This window comes from Phyllostomus hastatus, unplaced genomic scaffold (genome assembly GCF_019186645.2).
Source record: "Phyllostomus hastatus isolate PE091 unplaced genomic scaffold, TTU_PhHast_1.1 phas_contig_432, whole genome shotgun sequence".
Taxonomy (NCBI): domain Eukaryota; kingdom Metazoa; phylum Chordata; class Mammalia; order Chiroptera; family Phyllostomidae; genus Phyllostomus; species Phyllostomus hastatus.
The window spans coordinates 3,966,432-3,989,091 of record NW_025333880.1 but is presented as its reverse complement, the minus strand read 5'-3'; the positions used below and the strand labels follow the sequence as shown (position 1 = coordinate 3,989,091).

Here is a 22,660-nt window from a genome sequence, read left to right as displayed (position 1 = left end):
CCATAATATCTGTTTTCATCAATCTTTGATATCCACTTATTTTTACTTTTTTTAAAGAATGAGTGTAAAAATTTCCATAGAGCATCATTTCACCATTCATTAATCTGGGCTCTAGATCTGAAATTTGGTATTGCCTTCAAAGTATTCAGAGTATAGTGATTAATTTTCTGAGTATTTGATCTGGTGCAGAAAAAAGAACTGCATCATTTCATATTCTCCATTAGATCTTTTACAAGAAGTTTGAAAGTAAAAAAATTAATAGATTATGTTTTAAAAGGGCTTATTTATTATAACATTAATATTTATATGTGACTAAAAGTAAATCATTTTTTGTTTCCTGTTTATAATCCTATTTTCCAAGTAATGATAATTAAAATGCAAATGAGAAACCTTGTTCAGCCTCTGAAAACGCATAAATCATGCTTTACAATATCATTATATTATAATTACACCAAATTAATCAGAAACTAAAAATGGTATCTTAAAATATATTTAAAACTTTATTATGAAGGAAAATACTTATTCAATATCAATGCTTACTCTAAAACATAAGCATACTGCATTTTCATCTTTTGAATCTGTTATTATTTTTTATATATTCACACTATATCTACCTTAAAAGTATAGACATTAGATGACCTTATAAATTCTCAGAAAAGCCCTGTAACCTGCCAATATAGTGTTCTTGTTTTTGTGCAATCAGCCATTATATTTAAAGTCTTCTGGAGAGCTGGACAGACATCCAGGTGGGAATAACACTCCATTCCACAAATGGAAGCATATATAAAAGTGATCTACCTCAGAAATGAGAAAGGAGACAATGTGAAGGTAGTCTTAAAAAAAAAAAGAACAAGACCAACCATCTCTTTTTAACATATAAGAGTATTTTTAAAAATTTTAATTTGTACAAATAAAATTAAAGGCTGATCATTAATTACCCAGGAATGGGACACAGAGTTATCACAGATGGCTCTTTACGACGTCCAGCTTAATGAGCTGTCTTTAAAGACAAAGAAAGCCACCAACAGTCATAAACAGGGTCATTAAAGTGAAACAGAAAACAGGGCATTATCAAGTGTGATGTTCAGTTTTGGTCGCCATGACTTAAAATAAATACAGTTAGAACAATATGAACAAAATGGGTTGTAGCAAAAGAGGAAGTAAGACTGATGTGTGTGATGAGTTTGGAATTCTTTATCCTAAAAATTGTTTTTAAATTGATCTATGAAAATATGAAAGGCAAATCTCAAAATACTCAGGTAAGAGAAGTTTGGAGTATGTGACAAAACTATGCTTCTTAAACTGAGCTCCTCTGCCATCCAACTCTGTGATGAAGGCTTATCCAAGACATAATACATATTCATATGCATGAGATATATATTTATTCACATACATATATGTAAATATGTTTATCTGTCTCTGCATTTGTGTGTTTATAAGTGTTTTTACTTATGTGTATATATTTGTATGTTTCATATGCATTTCAGGCTGACAAGTTGATAAAAAAATTAAAGAAGAAAGAGGAAATAAATATTTTGTCTGAAGAAGAAAACATCCATCACTAAACAATGATTGAAGTCAGTGAGTTGAGAAGTCTGTGAGTTGATTCTGATAACTTAAAAAGTCCAACACATAATCAATATTATAGTCCACAACGGTGTGACATAATGATTCCCTCTTCCTGGAATGAGTCCCCACCCCATCCCCTTTTCTGACTTGGTTAGCTCCTATTTCATCACACAAACCCTTAACAACATTGTGAAAGTACTGTCTCTTCTGGACACTGTGCAGGATCCCATGGTAACTGTCTTCATCCTCTCCCATGGCCCCCGAGACTGCCCATCTCCTCCAAGCACTGACAGCCCGACCTAGTGCTGGGTGCGTCTCTGCCACTTTGGTGCTGTGAGGAGAACACCTTTGTCTCTTCAGCACTGTCAACATTTGCTGACAGGTTAAATGAACAATGAACTGAATAAGCACATGTTTGAAAAATATTCTTTTTTAAAATACTCTTCTATGTTCAGGAGAAATCTTTGAAACTTGTAGAACTTAGTGAACCACATTAGTAGAAATGGAATAGTTCCATTTAGGATATTTTATCGAACACAAAATCTCTTGCTTCAAGCTCTGCTGCTGCCTCTGCAGATGATACTTTAACAGCTGTGTAAATTTTTATTGATCCAAACAACTGTGAGATAAGGGGCAAGGGTGTAGCAAGTCAAGCATTTTAATGGCAAAAACTGTATCACAGATGAAAAAATCATTGCTTTTTTATTTGGCCTTCTTTTACCTTTTTTTCCTTAGGTAAGGAATACGACTGAGTCACCTAAGTGCAGGGATAAATGACATAAATTGTATAAATGCACATCAGGACAAAGGCCTTATCTATACCTTCCTGTCTTTGCCTTCCTTTCAATCTTTTCCCTTTGGTTTCTTTTCTCCTGTTTTCTTTTGGCACTTAACTTTTTTTTTTTCTTTTTCAAGAGTGGGCAGGTTTCTCTATCTCTCCATATCAAGCAGGAAGAAGATAAACATGACCATCACTAAATCTCCCCTTCCCAAAAGGACACTCCATCCAGGTAAGGGATTCTTCTATCACAAAGTGCTTTGAAGTATCTTGAATGCTAGCACCCAAACCAAACAGGGTAGAAGCCCACAACAAGACAACTGTGTGCTAAGCAGCTCGGCTGTGGTTGCTGGAATATTTGCAGCAGCTAACAGATTAGCCTGTCATCCAGCAACCTGACAAATCCAGGGTTGGCAGATGCAGAGATGTAAATATGCTCTAAATATGTCTGCAAATTCTAACCAAAGAAAAGATTGCCTTATGTGTCTTATATGTGCCTATGAGAAATGAGTATTTTTAAGCATTATACTTTTATGGACTAACATTTTTCTTCATGAAGTTTAAAGATTGAGAAAACAACCTACTTGATGACATAAAATTTATATTTAAATGCTTCATAAATGAACACATACTCATCTTTCCTATACTTCTCTTCTGGAAATCACAATACTAAATTTTCAGATACCATTAATCCTGATTATACTTACCAAAACTGAAGCAAGGATTTTATGAATAAATTGGATCCTGGGAGCTAACTGGAGAAGTAAGAGATCATTTAACAAATACTCTGAGGATTTTCCATGGCCCAATTTTAAGGTTAGTGACATAGTGGAGTCAAAGATATATGAAACATATTCTAAAACCTCATAGAACATGTAATGTTAAGAAGACAGTAAATAAAAACTAGTATGTAGAAGGTATGATAAAGCATCACACAGGTTTGTTGGCAAGATATCATTTTGAGGCAATTAAAATTCTAAAGTCCACTATAGGGATGAGAGCAGTATTTCTGAGGGATCTTGGGAGACAATTATTTTCTCTTGCCATTCTATATGTCCTACTCTGCAAAAGCTACCTGCTCCCATAATGTAAACCCCAGACCCCACACTGATGACCCACAGGGCTCCATCTGCAAGCCCAGGGGTGCTTCTCGGACCCAGATCTTCACCTCCAACCACTGACTAGGCATCGCCCTGTTAATATTCCCAAGACACATCATACTCAGCATGTTCAAAAACTCTCCATTTCCCCAGCCCTAACCCTTTCTCCTGTGTTTCTATTCCAGTAAATATTCAAATATTCTACCATGTTCTCAGGTTCAAAGTCTTGGACTCCTCCCTTGCCTTGCTCTTATCCTCAGACCAAATTTGATTCCTCTCTATTAAGTTTGCTGTCCTAAGTCCTAAACTAACCAAACAACCTGAAATATTCTTGCCTCCATTGTTTAAATGTGTTTATATTTCCTATAAAGTGTTGCAAGTGTTACCTTCCTTCATATTTTTTCTCTTGCTTAAAAAGTATTAGTGCCCTCCAACCCCTACATACAGAATACTGACCAAAACTTCTTAGTTAAATTGTAAGTTTGGCTCTTGTCCATATATCTAGCCATTTCTTCTCTTGCACCATATTAGCCATCCTGGAAGCTCCACAACACACTTGCACCTGTGCTATGCTGACCCTCTCTGCCTGGGACGCCCTCCTCCCGGTGATGTCCCGCTCCAAAGAAGTTCTACGCATCCTTCCAGTGTCACCTCATCAAGAGCTTTTCTTATAGTGCTACACCCTCACTCCTCCCATCACTCTGCCTCCTGACCCTGCTTTACTTTTCTTCATAAAACACCACCTATTGCATAACTCTTTTATTTGTTTAGTGCCTGAGTTCCAGCTATAGAGAAAAACTTCTAAAAATAGAGCCAGACACATATTTGTGTGCTTAATAACATTTGATGAGTTCATTGAATTTAATCCTTCAGATACTGTTGAATCGCCTCTTTTCCTTAAGAGAAAACAGCTTCGCCCTCTTAGAGCAAGGTCACAGCCTATTTTGCATTATCTGTCTGGGTGTGGGTGTGGGTCAACCCGACTAGACTGAAGACATTGTGTTCTGCTCATATTTTTATCTCTTTTAGCACAGAATGAACACTCAAGGAATGGATATTGAGCTAAATTCAATGTGACTCCAAACAAAGCCTTCTCCAATCTATTGAAATAGATTATCTTCAGTATAGTACAATAGGACAAAATGAGAATAAGTAAAACTGCAAATGATCTTCATTCTGAGCATTTAGGAATCTAGAAGAGAAACTCTTGACCAAGAGAAAACCTGGAATAGCTAGGGTATTTCCTCATTTGGAATCACCACTTTTTTAGATTTAATGCTCTCTATACTATTTTTTCTTTCTACTACACTGACTGGATCAGTTTTGAGTTTCTGACAAGCCGTTTTGACCCTCCTGCAGAGATCCCCCTCCAGGCCACAGTGAACTATAGAGTGATTAAAAATCTTGAGATGGTACAAATGCTTTTATAAGGTTCCTTCAGGCTTTTAAGGAGCTAAAATTACTTTTTTTTCCCTTTGGTTAGGTTACACTATGTTTTCAGGGCCAAGGTTTTCCTTTCATGTGGATACTTTTATATTAGATCAAAACTTGCTTTTATTTTATAGCCAAGTGTTTGGATGGACTCTATGTGACTGGTGTATGATGCAAAATTTCGAAAAGTGTAGGGTAAGATTTATGTGCAGCAGATCACTGGGATCACTTTAACACGCCTTAAGAGTTTTCAGTATAACCAATATTTATTTTTCAGATGGCCAAAGTTGTTGTTTAATAAAATCATGAGGCTTTGATTCTACAATGACACAAATAGCCTTATGTACAGGCATTTATTTATTTATTTACACAGTCGACAGAAATGTATGAGCACCAACCATACTCACGGCACAGTAGTTGCAGTGGTAGACTAAAATGTCATAAAACATGGTCTCGCTCCTCACAAGATTATATTCCCCTGACAAATGTTCTTTTTCCAAAGCCAGTGAGTGTCATGTGGAACACCTTAATGTTCCTTTTTAAAAAATTATTAACTGATTAGGTCTTCAGAACTCTGATACTATAGACATCTAATATTAACAAAGAGGTCACTGCCCTCTAGGATGTATGATTGTGACAGTCCCTTCCCCCACTAAAATTCTGTGATTTGATGAATATTGAGCATTCAAATAAAGATGCATACGAAGACAATATTGCAAATCTTTATGAAATTATATGAAGAAATAGTATTATTTGGATATACCAGGCAAAAATGGAATTTGTTTGTTATCCAACACCTCCATAAATATTGATACTTCTAACTTTGTTTGTGAAAACATGTTTCATGGTAAGCAGATTTTGAGATCCTGAGTGTCTTCAGTGCTGCAGATCAGAGAGTTCAATACTTGGGGTAAATTGCTCATTGTTCAAACTGTCTAGACCAATTCTCAAACTTGCATTTATAACAAAGAATTGAATTACTCTAGATCAAAAATCAATCCATCCCATACTGTATGAAAGTTAGGCCTCAATATTAAAAATATTTCAATTAAGATATATTTTTATAAAATTTTATTAAATGAACTGATATTTGGACAAATATCTATTAATTTTAATACTTAAGCAATTGCATATTGCTGATATATGTGAAGATTTTGAAAGAAATTGGGGCAAAGCCCTTGACTTTAAATGTAATTAATATTTCTCTATATTTAAACACAGCACTTCTTTAAGATATAAAGTACCTAAGTCTCTACCTGAAAGTATAGTCTGCAAGCATTGCCAGTCAGTAACCAAACACGTTCAGTGCAAAAGAAATCTGCCACTGTGTGCTTATCCCTGAGAGAGTGAATGAATACCTTCGGCAAACCTGTCGTTCCAGATGTGTACAGAATATACAGCGGGTGTTCTGAAAGAACAGGAACACAGTCATGTGACTGTGCTTTTGCCATCTCTTCATCCCAATCAAGGTCACGACCTGGAGCCAAAGGAACTGTCTCCTAGAGAGCAAAAATAGAGGAATATGCACTGAACAAAGGAGATTAAATTCAAAGAACAATGTTAGGCTGAGTATCAGTCTTAAAATGTAGGCTATCCTTATAGCACTAAATATCAGATTTATAAATATCTCAGATAAATGTTCATAAAAAAGTCTGACAGTTTGATGTTGGCTTCAACTGAACTGACAAAAGAACATGTTTTATTCAAATCTAGGGCTCTCTTTAAGAAACCCAATGTGATACAGCCATGTTTTCATCAGCTGTCAGAGCTTACCTAATAGTGGTTCAGGTCTTCATAAATGTACATACACTATTAACTTTATAAACTAATTTCTACTTTTTGTAACCAATTTCTTTTACTTTGGGATGATCATCTTTACAATCAAATGTCAACTAACCCATTAAAATTTCTCTTTATACAGGGGCTTTTTAGGAGTAATATTGTGGCCATCTTTCCAAATAAAAGAATATTAAGTCATTTTCAGGGGTTAAGGAGAAATCTACCTTTGTTTTTTTCAAGAAGAAAAATCAATTTTGAAATTAATGAGAGTATGTGACATATCTAAAATACTATGCAAGTTTTCCTCAAACTACGTCATTGATTAAGATAGTAGAAATGTTTGCTTTCTTCTTGTTCCTGGAACCAAGATCTGTATTGTAAAAGTGATGATAATAGAGTCATGAGTTGGATAGGTACACCTTAAAAGAAGGTAGACAGACCTCTTTACAACTTGCTAGTGAAATAGGTCAGATAAGTGAAGAGTAAGTAAGCAGCTTATGGAAAAATTGCTCTAATGGAGAGATACATGTGTTTAAGTAGAGTTGAGACTCAGTACATGTCTAGTTATTTTCTTCAAATGATAACTAAGCTCAAGAGGACACATCAGGAAGCTTATAGTTGGTGAACTTGTTAGTATAGGCACAAGGCAAGATTACACACTCCTCAGTGAATGTTAATATGATCCACCACCTAGAGACTATAGGTAACCATTCATTCATCAAAGTGAAACTAAGTCCAGAGACTCTGAGAGATTTAAACACCAGATCATTTCTCTTTCAGTATTGGTCAGTGTTATGAAAAATGGTCATATTTTAAGTGTATACATTTACAAATTATCACTTCAGTATAACATCACAAACACAATATCTATATGAATATACATATTAATAGATAACAGTCTGAATTTACTTTCATAAAGGTAAAGTTTCAGGCACCTCCAGCCTCACTTTGGTAAGCCCTAGATATGACACTGAGATAAATGAAAATAGTTACTGTGACCAAATTATGTATTTTCACTTATTTTTTTATGCTTTAGACAGACATAACTAATTTCAAAGTGTCAAGGCTTTGGCATCTGTATTACAGACCTATAAAAAATCATCATACTACACAATTAAAAATGTCAATTGAGTCACCACAAAAATAATTATAGATCAAAGGAAATGAAGACTTGAATGAATGGTTGTCCTTTAGGCTAAGAAATACAGCCATGTATAAAGAAGATTTGATGAAAGGAAGAAAGGGAAAAATTCAACATTAGCTTTTACATATATACACTTATTTCTATAGATAAGTCTTCCCTGGTTGTTATTCTTAAAAGCAGTAATTGGGACAGCACTGGAGTTGGCTATTGTGCTATTCCTTTGATTTGTCATTGCCATCCTGAGACTTCGGAGTATCTGCCAGGTTTTTACTGGCAAAAATGCAAATCTGGTTCATGAAAGACTTCACTAACCTTCTATTTGTTTTTTCCTGAAGTAAAAAAAAGCCAGTCCAATGGACTTAATTACTGCCTGAACAGCAGTACTAATATGAAGAACAAGTGACATCCAAAGCCCTCATCTAAAATAAAGATAAGTCAAAATAGAAGGAAGGCTCTTAAGAAAAAGGTAGAGGGAGAGAAAGTGAGCCACTTTTATATGGGAAGGGGAGATGGAGAGTGGATCTCTACCTATTAAGAGGAAAGAGAAGAGATTTGCATTAGAAAAATCTGAATAGGAAACATTCATATCCATAGCCAGTGTGCTATAAAGTGAAAGAAATATGTTGGTTAAAAAGCCTGTAGCTGGAGTTCAAATGTTGACTCCACCACTTACTAGTCATGACTTTGGGTTATGATTTCTCCATGACTCAATTTCTTTATCCACAACATGGGGCCAGTAATAGCATCTACTTTATGGGTTTAAGAGAATTAAATAAGAAGTATTTGAAAGTACTTAGCATTGGGCCTGGCATAAGTTCTTTATAAATTCTACATGAATTCATACATGTGTGAATAGCACACACATATCCAAAAAAACTCTTTTGTGTGTGTGCGTTCTTACTCTCCTATAACCTTCTGTCCCCAAAGCCTTCCTTACTGCTGACTTTGCATTCCTGAATTTAATAGCAACAAACCTTTTTAAAAATATGCTTGAGGTCATCTGAAATAAACTTAAAATTCTTCTTCGAGACAGGAAGAGTATTAAAATCAGTAAGAGCAGCAGTTCGTGAACCACAGTCTACTAAAACTTTATATGGGAATTTAATGTGGTAATGAGAATTGCTAGGTGGTAATCAAAATGACATAGTTTTAATACTCTCTATTCTTATATCTTGTCATTTAAGCATTTTCCGCAGATAAGCTCTCAAGAGTTCCACAAAATTATACATGATTATTTCCACTCATATAATTTTTCTTCTGTAAAAAATTTTAATCAGCAAGAAACCCAAATTGGTCCCACTATAAGAATACCTGGATACCTTGAATGCAGAAAGAAGGTGACCATTAGGTCCAATTTACTAGGAAATGCAATTGCAAAATATATCTGTTGATTGTAGCATGCTGCTTCTTCCTTCATGGATCACAAAATACTATATCTATTTAGAATATTCAAATTTTGCTTTCCTGAATGTAGTTTTTATTTCTAAACTAAATATCCTTACTGAAGTTTTTAAAAGATATTTTGCATTCAAATTAATGACACTTGTCCACAAGACAGGACCACTTAGGGATTAAGCAGGCTATCAAAGTTCATGCATTCAGATCATGACCCTGACACTTATTAGCTGGGCAAGTTTTTTTGTTGTTGTTGTTCATTAGATTAATGCTATCTATCACCTAGAACACAGAGTTATCTGGAAGATTTTTTTTATTGTTGTTCAAGTACAGTTGTCTCCATTTCCCCATCACCACTTTCCCCCTCCCCACCCACCCTCAACTCCCACCCTTGATCCTACCCTGCTTTGGGCCATGGGGCTTTTATACATGTTCCTTGATGACCCTTCCCTGTTTAAAATGATTCACTAGTAGAATGTATTAAAAACCATATAGTTGGTAGTCAGTAAGTGTTTGCTAGTACTATTATTATTGTTACAATTTAAATTAATAAATGATATCACAATAGATTATACAGAGAATCAATTCATTGATATTATGGCTATTTTTTCTATCTTTTTTTTTATTACTCCTCGCCTGAGGATATACTTACTGATTAAAGAGAGAGAAAGAGAGAGAGAGAGAGAGAGAGAGAGAGAGAGAGAAACATGGATGTGAGAAAGCAACATCGATCAGTTGCCCCCAACAGGTGCCCCCACCAGGACCACACCAACACCCTAGGTGTGCGTCCTGATCGGGAAGTGAAGTTCCAACCGACTGAGCCACCCAGCCAAGGCTGTGTGTCGGTCTTTTTATTTTAAGCTAGTTTTTTTGTAAAGAGAGAAAATATCATTCATATCTAATGCCTCTTTCTTGCCCAAAATAGTGACATTCAGGAAGTATATTTAACAGATCATAAATCAAGGGTTTATGTTAAATGGTCAAAACCAGAGTCATCCTTAGCACATCACTATAAGCAAAAACCAAATTCAATATTCAGATTACCATATTTGGACGATTATAAATGAGAACTTTATCTGGCTTGTGTTGTCCTATTCTCAGTGCTTCTTCTAGAAGTGGTATGTATTCTACTTTCCTTCCAGGTTCAATGCCAAATGATGCTGTAACAACCACCTTGGGCTACAATAAAAAAAAAAAAAGAGAAAGCTTAACAATCCTAATGAAAGTAATCATAGTATTTCAGATGCTGGCAAGCACTTTAACACTCCTAAAAAATGTCTGAATAATTCTGTTCTCTATTGAATAAATGATCTGAAAACCAATAAGCCCTTTTTAAGTGTAATAACACATAAATCTCACTTACCTATTCAAAATTACACATCAACATGCTTTTGGCTAATAGGTATGAGCGGCCAAAAAATACTTTCCAAAGAGTTCATTAAGCCAGTAGTTTTGCCACGAACCAGTGGAATGCAAGTGAGGCACCCCTCACTTGCAGAGGTCCTGGAAGAGCTGGCTGCTGTGGAGGTTGGAGCATTTCCCTAGGTGTGGGTGGGGGCAGGTTGGTTGCTCTCAGGAAGCATTTTTAAGGGTTTTTTTTTTTTTAGGTAAACATCTCCACTTAAATGCCTAGAGACCACAGAAAGAAGGTACCCAAATTTCTGATAATTCCTTTATGATTCTTTTTTTCATTCTAAATATATATTCATTTTCAGCAAATATTTGCAATTCTGCCTTATTTTTCTGAAAAGAGCACCCAAAAGATTTAGGTTCAGACCCACAAAGCCTGAACCTGCCTCTGTCATTAAGACACACTTGGCACTTTTCTTTAATAGACAACTTGCTAGCTATTCAAGGTGTACACAGATGTAGCCAAAAGACATCCAGAAAGGGGCCAAAGAAGTTAGGGTTAACCTCCCTTCTTTGGTATATTCTGGGCAAGCCTCAGATGCCTGACCATAGTCAGTGTTCCTTCATCCCTACCACTGCACCGAAAGCTCTCCAATGCCAAACCTGGATGCCATTCACCTCCATGTCTCTTAGGCACGGTATAATGGTTGCCAGATCACAAGCTCTCAATAAGTATTTGAGCTAAACCAAAATTTTCATCGATTTGCAGAAACAAATATGTCATTATTCTTTCAAGTATACTATTTCTTCACCAAGAAATCCAAAGCAAAGCAAACATGCTAAATTATTCAGGAGAGAAATAATCAATCTGAGATAGTGCATCTATTCCTGAATTCTGATTTCTGGTTACAATACATTTCACCTAGGGAAGGTTCATTTTACACCAAATATATGCATATATAGTACTTCCTGCTTTCTGAATATCATTTAATATTCATGGAGCTGAAGCTGAGTGCAGTTACAAAGCCTGCCCATGTTACGAGTGGCAGAATGAGAGAAAGGCCCATTGTGTCTGATTATAGAAACTTTCTCTTTCTGCTCCATCAAGCTGCCATTTAAAAGGAAAAAAAGAAAGAAAAAAAAGTAGGCTTATTTCTTTTTGTTATATTTTTAAAGGTCACACATTTGAATATAATTCACATTTTAATATCTGTAATACTTATAAAAATAACTGAGTAGCATTCCATAAGACTAGAATTCTGAATAAGTAAAAGGTACATATCAAATTAAAAACATAGAATATATCAAAACTTGAATAATTTAATAAAGTCAAAATTAGACTCTTCCTTTACAAAAATAATTCCTTTTCACATTTCTATTTGTCTTTTATTGGAGGCTTTGAGGCAGGATAGGAAGAAGCTAGGAAAGTGCCTTGGTAAGCAGAATGGGGAAACTGACACAAATACCTGAACAAACTGGCCGAGCAATTTACAGCCAGTTAATGAACCTTGAAGTCATACACATTCCAGACCATACTGGGGCAGAGCTGCCTCAGTCCCAGTCCTTCTTTGGTGACATTCTTTGAATGTGAAACTAACCAGAAAATGACCTATACGGTCATTTTGATGCATCAGCATGATGAAGAATACACCTGAAAAACTGATAAGTATTCTATTGAGATCCTCTCCTAAGACCTCCCCTAAAATTCCCACCTTTAGAAAACAGATAAAAACCCTTAGGATAAAGGATCCCATGTGTGTTCTCTCTTAAGCATGGCCACGACTTCTTTCTTCAGGTGTGTATCTTTGCTTTTTTTTTTCCCTACTCTCTAAGGGTGCTCCTGAGACTGGCATCCAGGGGTGTGGCAGGCAGTAGCAGCTTGTTCAGAGTTAACCCAGCTCCAAGGGCCTTTCTTTTGCCTCTGTAATTTCCCTGAGATCATGCAGCCCAGCTGGCTCACTTGCTCTGCCTCTGTGACTTTCTTTCTAAAAGGCCAAGGAAACTCTCTGAGCAGGCTGCTCAAATCTTCTCTTTAAGTACAAGGAGGGACCCAAAAAAACCTTGGAATTTATTTATAAAAAATTGTATATTTATTATTACACATTTAAATTCAATTCACCTCCAAAGTATTCTCTATTTGATGCAATACTCCTATTGAGACATTTTTCCACCACTCAGAACAGTTTATGAACTTGTCCATTTTGATGTCTTTTAGAGCTTCTGTCATTTTTTGTTTCACCTCTTCCACAGGGGCAAAACATTTCCCTTTGAGGACTTTTTTTCATGCAGGGAAAAAATCAAAACAAAATAAAATATCACTCAGGGTGAGATCAGGTGAACAGAAACTATGAATAGGGCACTGAGGTCATGCTGTTTTTGGTCAAAAACTGCTGAAAATTCAGCATGGTGTGGGCAGGTGTGCACATAACACCCATCATGAAATGGGCAAATGCACTGAGTCTTCAACAAAATTCACTAAAGCCAAACACAGACTCTCACAACAATACCAGCTAATACACTCATACAGAGAGATTTCTAGATCACTCACTTAGAGTGTTCTAGAAAGGGACTTGTCTTCCAGAAGACAATTCAGGTGTTTTTTTTTAGGTTCCCACCTCGTATACTTTGGCTTTGCATGCTAAATAAACTTCCTCTTGCACTAGAGTTGTTGGCTCTGAATTCTTTCTTTGCCAAACTCAGGAACCAAGAGCTGACATTGCTAGTAACAGTTGTACTTGGTCTTGACTTGTTACAATTTATTCTTCCTATTTTCTGCTAAAATAAAATGTTTTCTTCAACTATTTATTTGAAAATCATGACACCAAAATCATCCCTGATTTCAGCTATTAATTGTATCCAAACATCTCTGATATATATCTCTATTTCCATCATGGTTAATGGTCTTGCCCATTAGATAATGTGCTTATTGTCCAAGCTCCTTAAAAAGAGAGAGAGAGTGTGTGTGTGTGTGTGTGTGTGTGTGTGTTATCGATGAAAACTCCTCCACTAGTACAACATAAATTTTATACTTATTTTTTAGATATCTTAATTTTCCCACATCACATAAAATTTTATGAAAAGGAAATAATACATCTCATACCTTTACCCAAATGGTGTTTTGATTTCTGGAGGTAAAAAACGGAAGACTATAACTTCCTCAGAGAAGTTTCCAACTGCCCACCATGTCATGGGTCAATGACTGGCTGATATTTCCCCCAAGATTTCCCTTCACACGTCCTAACTCAACATGTTAAAAAAGGGAGGGGAAAAAAACAAAGCCCAAGCAGTTAGTCTACAAACCAGCTCCTACTTGTAGTTCCAATTAGTGATCCATGCCAAATGAAGTCAGATATGTGAACATTATGTTATGCCTAGAGCTCAAGGGACCCTCAATATATATTGGTTCCCTTTGTTGTTGAGAATGTCTTGTGTTGGGCTTATAAAATCCTAAAAGCCAATCTTCTCTTGGTCTTATAAACAACCTTCCTTCCTTCATCTCCCTACTACTATTACTCTCCTGCACATCACCCATTGCTTCACAAACAGATCACCTACTAAAGGTTCTTATTCCAGCATCTAGCTTCTGCCCCACTGACATCATATTGAAAGATTTTCTTCCTCTTAACATTGCTTAAAACATGAAACTCATCTACTCAAAAACTAACTGGCCAAAGTCCACAGGATCCAGTTCAGACTAAACTGCCTTTGCAAGCTCATCTTCTGTACCTCTTCAGTCACATCAGTCTATTCACTGGCCTCCAAATGAATTTTACCCATTTCTACCTCTAATACAAGACTTAACATTGGTTTTCCTCTCCTTTTGGGTCTAATGACATCATTCTCTTCAACTAGCTGAATCTTAGCCAAGATCTAACTTAAACCTCACATCCTTTGGAAAGTTTTATTTGGCCACTCAACTAAAATAAATCTTTCCTTTCTCTAAATCAGTGGTGTGCAAACTGGCTGAGAGCCACACCCTGGCCACAGCCTGTTTCTGTGTGGTTCTACAGCAACACTGCCACAACCTTAGTTTAGGTGGCTTCTAAGGCTGCTTTTGTGTCACAGCAGCACAGCTGAGTAGCTGAAACAGAAACCATGTTACCCACAATGCCTAAAGTATTTATTACCTGTTAATATACAGAAAAAAGTTGCTGATCCTTGCTCTAACTTCATAGAATAATAGTAGCTAACCTTTTTTTTCAATGGGCCCTCCATGCCAGGCACTGTGTTAAGTGTTTTAAATTCCACATCTCAACGATGTTTCATTACAGCCATATTAAGGCTGTTATTTTAGCATCCCATTTAAACGTAACCCCACTCCCCACTGACACCCTCTCTTAACCTCTGCTCTCTCCCACCATTCCTGGAAGTATACAGACTATAAAACTAGCTATATGCCCCAACCATCTAATCAGCATCATTTACTATCCTGTTCCAAGGATGGGAGCAAGCACATAGTGGAAGCTTAAAAATATATGTTGAATAAATAAATTTGTTATTAGTTATTTTACTTGTCTTATACATCCAATATATGGCAAACTAACTTATATTTATATTCCTCACAGCACCTAGAAAAATGTCATTCACAACGGACTTGAAAATAAATTTTTGGTTAATAGATATATGCCAAAGAAAAAGTAAGCATTGAGTATCCTGTTTGAAAGGAGGGTCTAATGAGTACAGATCACTCCTTGATGACTCATCTGCAGATGTGGCCACAGTACATAGAGCTACCTCTTGATTTCTCCAAATAAAGCCTTACCTTTGCATGATCAATGCGGCTACTTAGTTCTTTGGATGCAAATCCCCCAAATATGAGACTGTGGATGGCTCCTATCCTTGCGCACGCCAGCATGGTGTATATTGCCTGTGGGATCATGGGCATGTAGATGACCACAGTGTCACCTTTCTTGACACCATGCTTGACCAAAACACCAGCCAGTTTAGAGACCTGTAACAAAATCATCAGATCAGCAAAATGTTTTCCATGCTATTCCACAAAAGGTTAAGTCAGTAATGTGAGAAGATGATCATTTGCTTGGTAGCAAATTAAAGAAGCTTGAGTAACATACATTTGATGATGATGATGGTGGTGATGATAAGGTTTGGATAGTGACAATAATAACAGACATCTGTACTTCAACAATTGACTATAAACCAATTTACTATTATTATACCTTTTAAACTTCATGGCTTAAATTTGCTGAATTACCTATTTAACAACATATTTACTGAGCAACTATTGCATGTCATATGTTGTGTTTAGAGTTGGGAATATAACACTGAAAAACAGACATGTTCCTGTGGAGCTTTTATTCTAAAGGGTGACTCTGACACATGAACAGAAAAATAAAATGATTATAGATTTAGATAAATGTTGGGTTAATTGTTGAACAGATATGTATTATGAAAGAAAACATGTTATACACTTATGAGATAAAAAAACAGATTCTATTATTATTATTATCACCCTATTTTAAAGATATGGTAACTGAGATGCAGAGATAATAAACAGCTAACCAGAGGTGAGAGAGCTAGAAACTGGTGTGGCCAAGATATCATCACAATTCTTTTGACTTTGTGTTCTTTGCCCTTTCTACTGCCATAAGCCAATATTTTTTCTTTATAGTTTTTTATACATATTATTATATCTATATAAAATCACCACCCTCTTTTTACTTTTAACATATTTGAGAGATCAAACATACAAATGTCTTTATTCTCTTAGTGTGTTTTTTCAACTGCTAGTAATAAAGACAAAATAGATCATAAGCCCACACATGATATAATTTATTGCAAGAAACCTTTCCATGGACAATTATAACAAGCTGTGGGAACTATGCCCAGACCTAAGTGAAAAAGAACTTCAACCTTCATTTATTTTGGTGTGGCTCAGTTGGTTGGGCATCATCCTGCAAAATGAAAGGTCAGCAGTTCGATTCTTGGTCAGGGCACATGTGTGAGTTGCATGTTCAGTCCCAGGTTGGAGGTGTGTGAGAGGCAACTGATCCATGTTTCTCTCTCATATCAAAGTTTCCACCCCTTTCTTTCTCCCTCCCTTCCACTCTTTCTAAAAATAAATAAACAAAATCTTTAAAAAATACATGTAGAAAGACATAGAGTACCTGTATATGCCAGACACTGTTTTCTGAAATGCCAATAAGCAAAATAAGACAAATGCCTCTATCCTAAGAGTGCTTATGTTTTAGCAGAAGAAATACTTATAATAAACATAATAAGTACATAATGCATCATGATTATGGTAATTAGCGCTATTGAGCACAGCAAAACAGAGGAGACTGGAAAAACAGGGAATATAATTCTCAATGGGACAAATAGGGTAGCCCTCACTAAGAAAGTGATGTTTTAGCAAAGACATGTAGCAGTTTAAGAATAAGTAGACATCTGTGAGTCTACTATTTCCAGCAGAGAGAACACCAGTACAAAGGTGTAAGGGGTATCATATGTGATGTGAAAAAGGAACAGTAGGGAAACTAGGGGATATGAAACAGAAAAACAAAACAAAACAAGTAAAAAGTTGTGGTAGGTCAGGTCAGAGTGCTAAAGGGCCTGTCAGGATCAGGTGGACAAATGTAAGGACTACGGGCTGCCTTTAAATGTGACCGTTCGAGATAACGAACAGAGGAGGCCTGAGAGAAGGAATTGGGCCACACGGCTATTTGTGGTTCCTTTCATTTCACTCTGCCTCTCCTATTTTGAACAAGCTTAAAGGCCCTATATCCTGACCATTCTTACTACTTTTTTTTAATTCACTTCCTCTGTGCAGATGGGGAAAGATGTGGTCAAGGTTAAGAACACCAGTGAAAGAAAGCAACAACCATCAGTGTTTTATTCTGCTCCATATTGCAAACTATAATTTAGTGCTTTTTAAGAACCCAAAGCTGCCCTGCAGAAAGTTACAAGAAAAACACATTAAAGTATTATAAATTACAGACTTAAATTCTGCATGGAGCTCAGAACCAAGATAAACACTGGGAAGTTTTACGCAAATGTCTCAGTGTGCATTCTCCGTAGAAAGTGGCCGTGCTCCGTGATCACATTACTGGGGACCCCATTTAAGATACAGCAGTAGAGCGATCAAAGAGAAGAGCTTGTCCTATTTAAAGCTATAACCTTAGCATCTTGGTAGTGTCTGTTGGTGAATTTAAAATGTCTTCAACAAGACCCAAGCTAGGAGTGGTTCAGTAACTTTATATTACAGTCCCATTTCACAATGCTACTGAAAGATAGCAGAAACTTTTTCTGTCCTCTGAAATAAAAATAACAAATTCAAGCTCTTTTTTGAAAAAAAAGATCTCAAAATGGCTAAAGGTCACTCCAAAATGCATTTAAGGTAGGGCCATAGCACATCTTTAAAAAATGAGCCAACATATTAATGTTAAACTATTTCATATACAAATCCAGATTTCCAGCTTCTCTTGAAAAACTGGAAGGTCACCCAACACTGGGTTTGCGTTCTTGCATGACAGCTGTCAACTAAACCTGGTGATTGGCCACTCAGTTCGCCATACAACTCACCACTCTGAGACTATTTATCACACAACTTGCATTTTCCTGTCCTTTCTGAATTTAAAATAATTTTTCTACATCCTGTTTATGTTATGTGATTACACCATAGCTCCATAACCACAGAATGAGATATATACCAAGAACTGATTTTTCTTCCACCCAATTCTTCTCTTTATATTACCTGCTTGGCTCCTGTAGGCATTTGAGTTCTTACCCATTGCCCTGAAGACAACCTTGTCAAATTAGGCTGCACTAGGACTACATAACCACTAGATGGTGGGCATTTGGCCTAGTTAACCTTGTTGCTTGTAGCTATTCCTCAAGGTTTTGATACTTTGCTAACCACATCACAGACAACCTAAAGGCAGGAGTTTTATATGATCAACAGAGACAATTCATGTTATAGTACTTTTTAGGACTAAATGGCACTCCAGTAAAATTATCCATTGTAACTTTTAAATTTAAAATATGTATGCATGTATGTGTGTGTGTGCATATATGAAAATGTATGGGAAAATATGTTTCCAATCAGACTTCTAATAAATAGGCTTATAAAAAACAAAGCATTAGCTCAGAGCAAGAAAAAAATAAATGGACAGTGGTTTAACATTAAAGTATTTAATAATGTTTCATTAAAAATGTTCCTTAATAATGTTAAATCGAGAGTTGGTTGTTAATGAGAGCCCCAGAGCAGAATACTTAACAGTGTTGTTTCAGATGCAAATATAACCATTTGGAAGATAAGGGTAGGCAACAATGAGTATGAAGAGGAAAAATCTGGAAATCCCAGTCACCTAAGAGTTCATAATAACTCAAATAAAGTGCTATGAAATTTCAACACAAAGGGCAGTTTGATGATTGCTATTTAAGGGTGTATTTTGTTTTTATTGGATTTCAGATGAAAAATTATCAAGAGAAAAAAATAGATATTATTTTATCCCATATAAATATATATCTTACTATAGATGTCTCAGTATAGACTTATCACTTCTATTATTTTCCAAAGGTAAAATATTTTACCACATATCTTGTACAACCTATTGTTTTTCAACTGAAGAAGTTAAATCATCAGCAATTCACCCAATTTATATTCACCTTTGCACCTTAAAACTGTGTTTTAATTTATGAACAACTTAATAGTTTTATATTTGGCACACACCAGTAAATTAGGTTTTTGCTCTGCCATCAAAGACAATACAAACCCCATGCAGCCAGGGCCAGGCCACGCCACTCTGCTAGAGCGAGGGGAACCGAGCTGCACAGGCAGCCGGGAGAAACAGGACAAATGTACATATTCACTTAGATACAGCATTGTCTGCTCCTTCCCACTAAAGATGTATGAAGTGTCCTGTCATTGGCTCAGTTTTTTATACGGTATCTGCTATGTGTCCTATACTGAAGTCAAGGCTGCATGCAAAAATAAGAAACACGTAGTCCTTAAAGCAAAGAAATTCTCAGTCTACACACTAAACCTGACAAAAAGCTAATCATGGTGGGTAGTGATTTCCTAGGTATCTTTCTTGACAAAGGTCAGTTTTTACTTTCACTGAACCTGTCTATGATCTTTGTGCAACTAGGATAATACTCCTTTGAAATGTAGAGTAATCCCCCTTATTCCAGACCCTTAGGGCACAGTCTCCCACCAGAGCAGCAGACCACAAATCCCCTCATTGTTATCTTGTTCCCTAAGTACCATCTCTATGTGCTGTAAATGTTGTTAACCTTCCTATACCCACCAATGTAAAAGAAGCATGTTTCTCTTCATTTCATTTTTTATCCAATCTTAGAGATTTCCCCACTTTGCTTTCTCTCATCTCCTTAATATACTACCAGTGAAATTCATGTAACCCCCTACATCTTCTCCTTTGATTCTGATATATAAAATAAGATGTGAAACTGCCACTCTCCAGAGAGTTTTCTCAATCCATTGAAATCTTGCTTCCTGGTGACTGTCAACAGTTTGACTCAGATGAACTCATAAAATTCTTACAGGTCTAGATGTTTCTAACATTGACAATAGCATACATAAATAGTAATGATAAAATAAGAAAATACAACAAAAGATATTCAAGTAATGTTAAATGATATGTGCATACATTTGGTTTAGATACAAAGTAAAACTTTAAAACTTAGAATTATAAAGTATAAATAATAAAAAGGTTTCAATAATTTTTTTATTGATTGATTTGGAAAAATCTTCATTGTAAAGCAGTCTGAGTTAGCATAATTTCATGACCAGATGCCCATAATAAAAATAAAAACCTTATGAAACTGACCAAAGTCTAGGTTCTTCAGAGTATATTAGCACTGGCTTCACAAACAGCAAATGTGTCCATTCAGAGAAAATCATGTTTGTACGACAAAGACAGGGTGGGTCCAAATTATAGTAAACAGACAACTATCACGGGCAACCTCAGTGCCATGTCAAAGAAAACTACCTGAGAGAAAGGACAAGAGAATGCATCTTTTCCAACTGCAGTGATTTACACAGAAATCCTGGTCTAGTCACAGCAAACAGAAGTAATTTAAAAACCAGCAATATTTGAGAAAACAGTTTACTAAAAGTGGAGATAAATGACCTATTCTTCAGAATATATAGAATTTCCCATAGAAAGAGATGATTGCCTAAAATACCTGCATTTTACTTTTAAATATATTAAGTTAATCACACATTTATGTATGCACAGTGTTCGAGAAATAAGAGATGCAATATGGCTTCAGCAGTAAAGGCATCTGGGAAATGTTGGACTTTAAACTTTTGTGACCATTGAACTCTATGTAGCCTCGGGCTTGGCTGCCTACCCAGAAAGCAGGAAAGTCCCTGGGAAGGCGGCAAATGAGTGTACAGACTGTGATAACTGCCCAATGTTATCTGTTAACTTAGAAATGCAATGTTCTTTCCAGTGGTCTACATGACTGCCCACTACATGGTTTTATTACTTACCCCCTATAACAAAGAGACCCTCTCCTGGGAGGGGTGTGGATTTTTGTCCCACCTGGCCACCCCAAGCAGCAGCTGCTTTGCCCATGTTTGTAAGCCTCTCCCTTGTGTGTAAGTTTCCTCCACATGTGTGAATTTGAATAAGGCTGTGTGTCGGTTCTTCTGAACTGATCCTGAACTTAGACTCTGGGGCTCTCCCCAAAAAATCAGTGCTGTGAGCAGGACACTCACACATCACGCACACGTTTTTGCTTTTTCACCTGGACACACACACAGAACTACAAAAAAGAAATTTTGAGTTAAGCTCCTAGAAATGTAACTTTTAGAGATAGGGATAATTTACTGGGTGTGATATTGAGACCATGTTCATTTACATGTGATACTCTACTAAGTAAACTCAATTTTGAGATGTCTTGTAATAGCAGAAAAATAGAGTTGGTGTTATTAAAAGAAGAGAAATCTTTCCCAGAAGATAAAAGTGTACCATCCATATTCAAGAGCAAAATTTATTATTACTATCTAAAACACCGAGAAAAATCTATTTCATATTTAAAGTGGAACTCTATTAAGCTTTGGAAGAAAAAATTGTAAAGTCTTATGTTCAAAACAGTTATCTGCCACTGAGCTAGAATAATTTACTAACATAATTCTTCTCAAATAATTTTCCCCAAATGAAGGGATAAATATCTTTACTTGGAATAATCATTTTTCTCATTTCCATTTTTTTTACAAGTGGGTTTCAGTAAATATTTGGTCATTTTAAGACTGTATTTGCAAGCAAAATGAAAATTACTATTTAATCCACTTACTTCAGGCTCAAAATAACCACAATTTCAATAATCTGTATGGTTTCAAGACTAATGTGATATTCAGACTCTATTTCAGTGAAAAGTAGTTCAATCCTACATTTCTCTATGCATATGAACTCATAGACTTCATAAAGAATGTGCTCTTCCATTTCTTTAATATTCATATGTTGTGATTTAAAATAGGTCATCAGAATTTATCACATCTTAAAAGGGACATCTTGTTAATTTCAAAATTGTACTTCTACTTAACAGTCTAGCCATTGTTGACAGAGAAAATAACCCTGCATCAAGGAGAAGCCCAAGGTCTAAGAGAATGGGAAGTGTAATTGATGCCTATCAACACGGGACAATGGCTGAGTGCATATAATAAAAAGGAGAGAAAATAATTGATGACCACCTCCCCTTTTTGCAATTTTAACATCTTTGTATTCTAGGCATGAATGGTCAAGTAATAATGACTTCCTCCTGCTTTTACTCTTTTGATAGTTTCTGCCAAATTCCTAATTCTCGAGGTATTTGTAATTTAAATTAGGCATTTGCCTGAGAAAATAGAGGAAGTTCAGGACTTCTGGCAAGATGGAGGCATAGGTAGATGCACCATACCTCCATGCACAACCAAGATTGGAACAACAACAATTTAGAGGCAGAATAACACCCAGAACTGATAGAAAATTTATCTGAATGGAAGTGGACAGCCAAGAAGTTGAAGTAGACCCGTTCATCCAGACCAGTAGGAGGGGCAGAGACGAGCAGCCGGGCACGGGGTTGCGGCTCCGAGAACAAGAGACTTGGGCACATAAGGCAACCAGGAGCGAGTAAGGCATCTGGGGCGTG

General features: G+C 36.1%; 1 protein-coding gene across 2 annotated transcripts in view; it reads right to left on the bottom strand.

Moving 5' to 3' along the window:
- ACSS3 (acyl-CoA synthetase short chain family member 3) overlaps positions 1-22,660 on the bottom strand; it is a 161,119-nt gene that overhangs the window by 88,478 nt on the left and 49,981 nt on the right. For both annotated transcript variants that reach the window (XM_045845022.1, XM_045845023.1), the window contains 3 exons: positions 15,309-15,497; positions 10,241-10,375; positions 6,237-6,377 (listed from right to left, as the gene is read on the bottom strand). In XM_045845022.1, the coding sequence (XP_045700978.1) occupies positions 6,237-6,377; positions 10,241-10,375; positions 15,309-15,497 (465 nt within the window). The remainder of the gene's footprint in view (positions 1-6,236; positions 6,378-10,240; positions 10,376-15,308; positions 15,498-22,660) is intronic.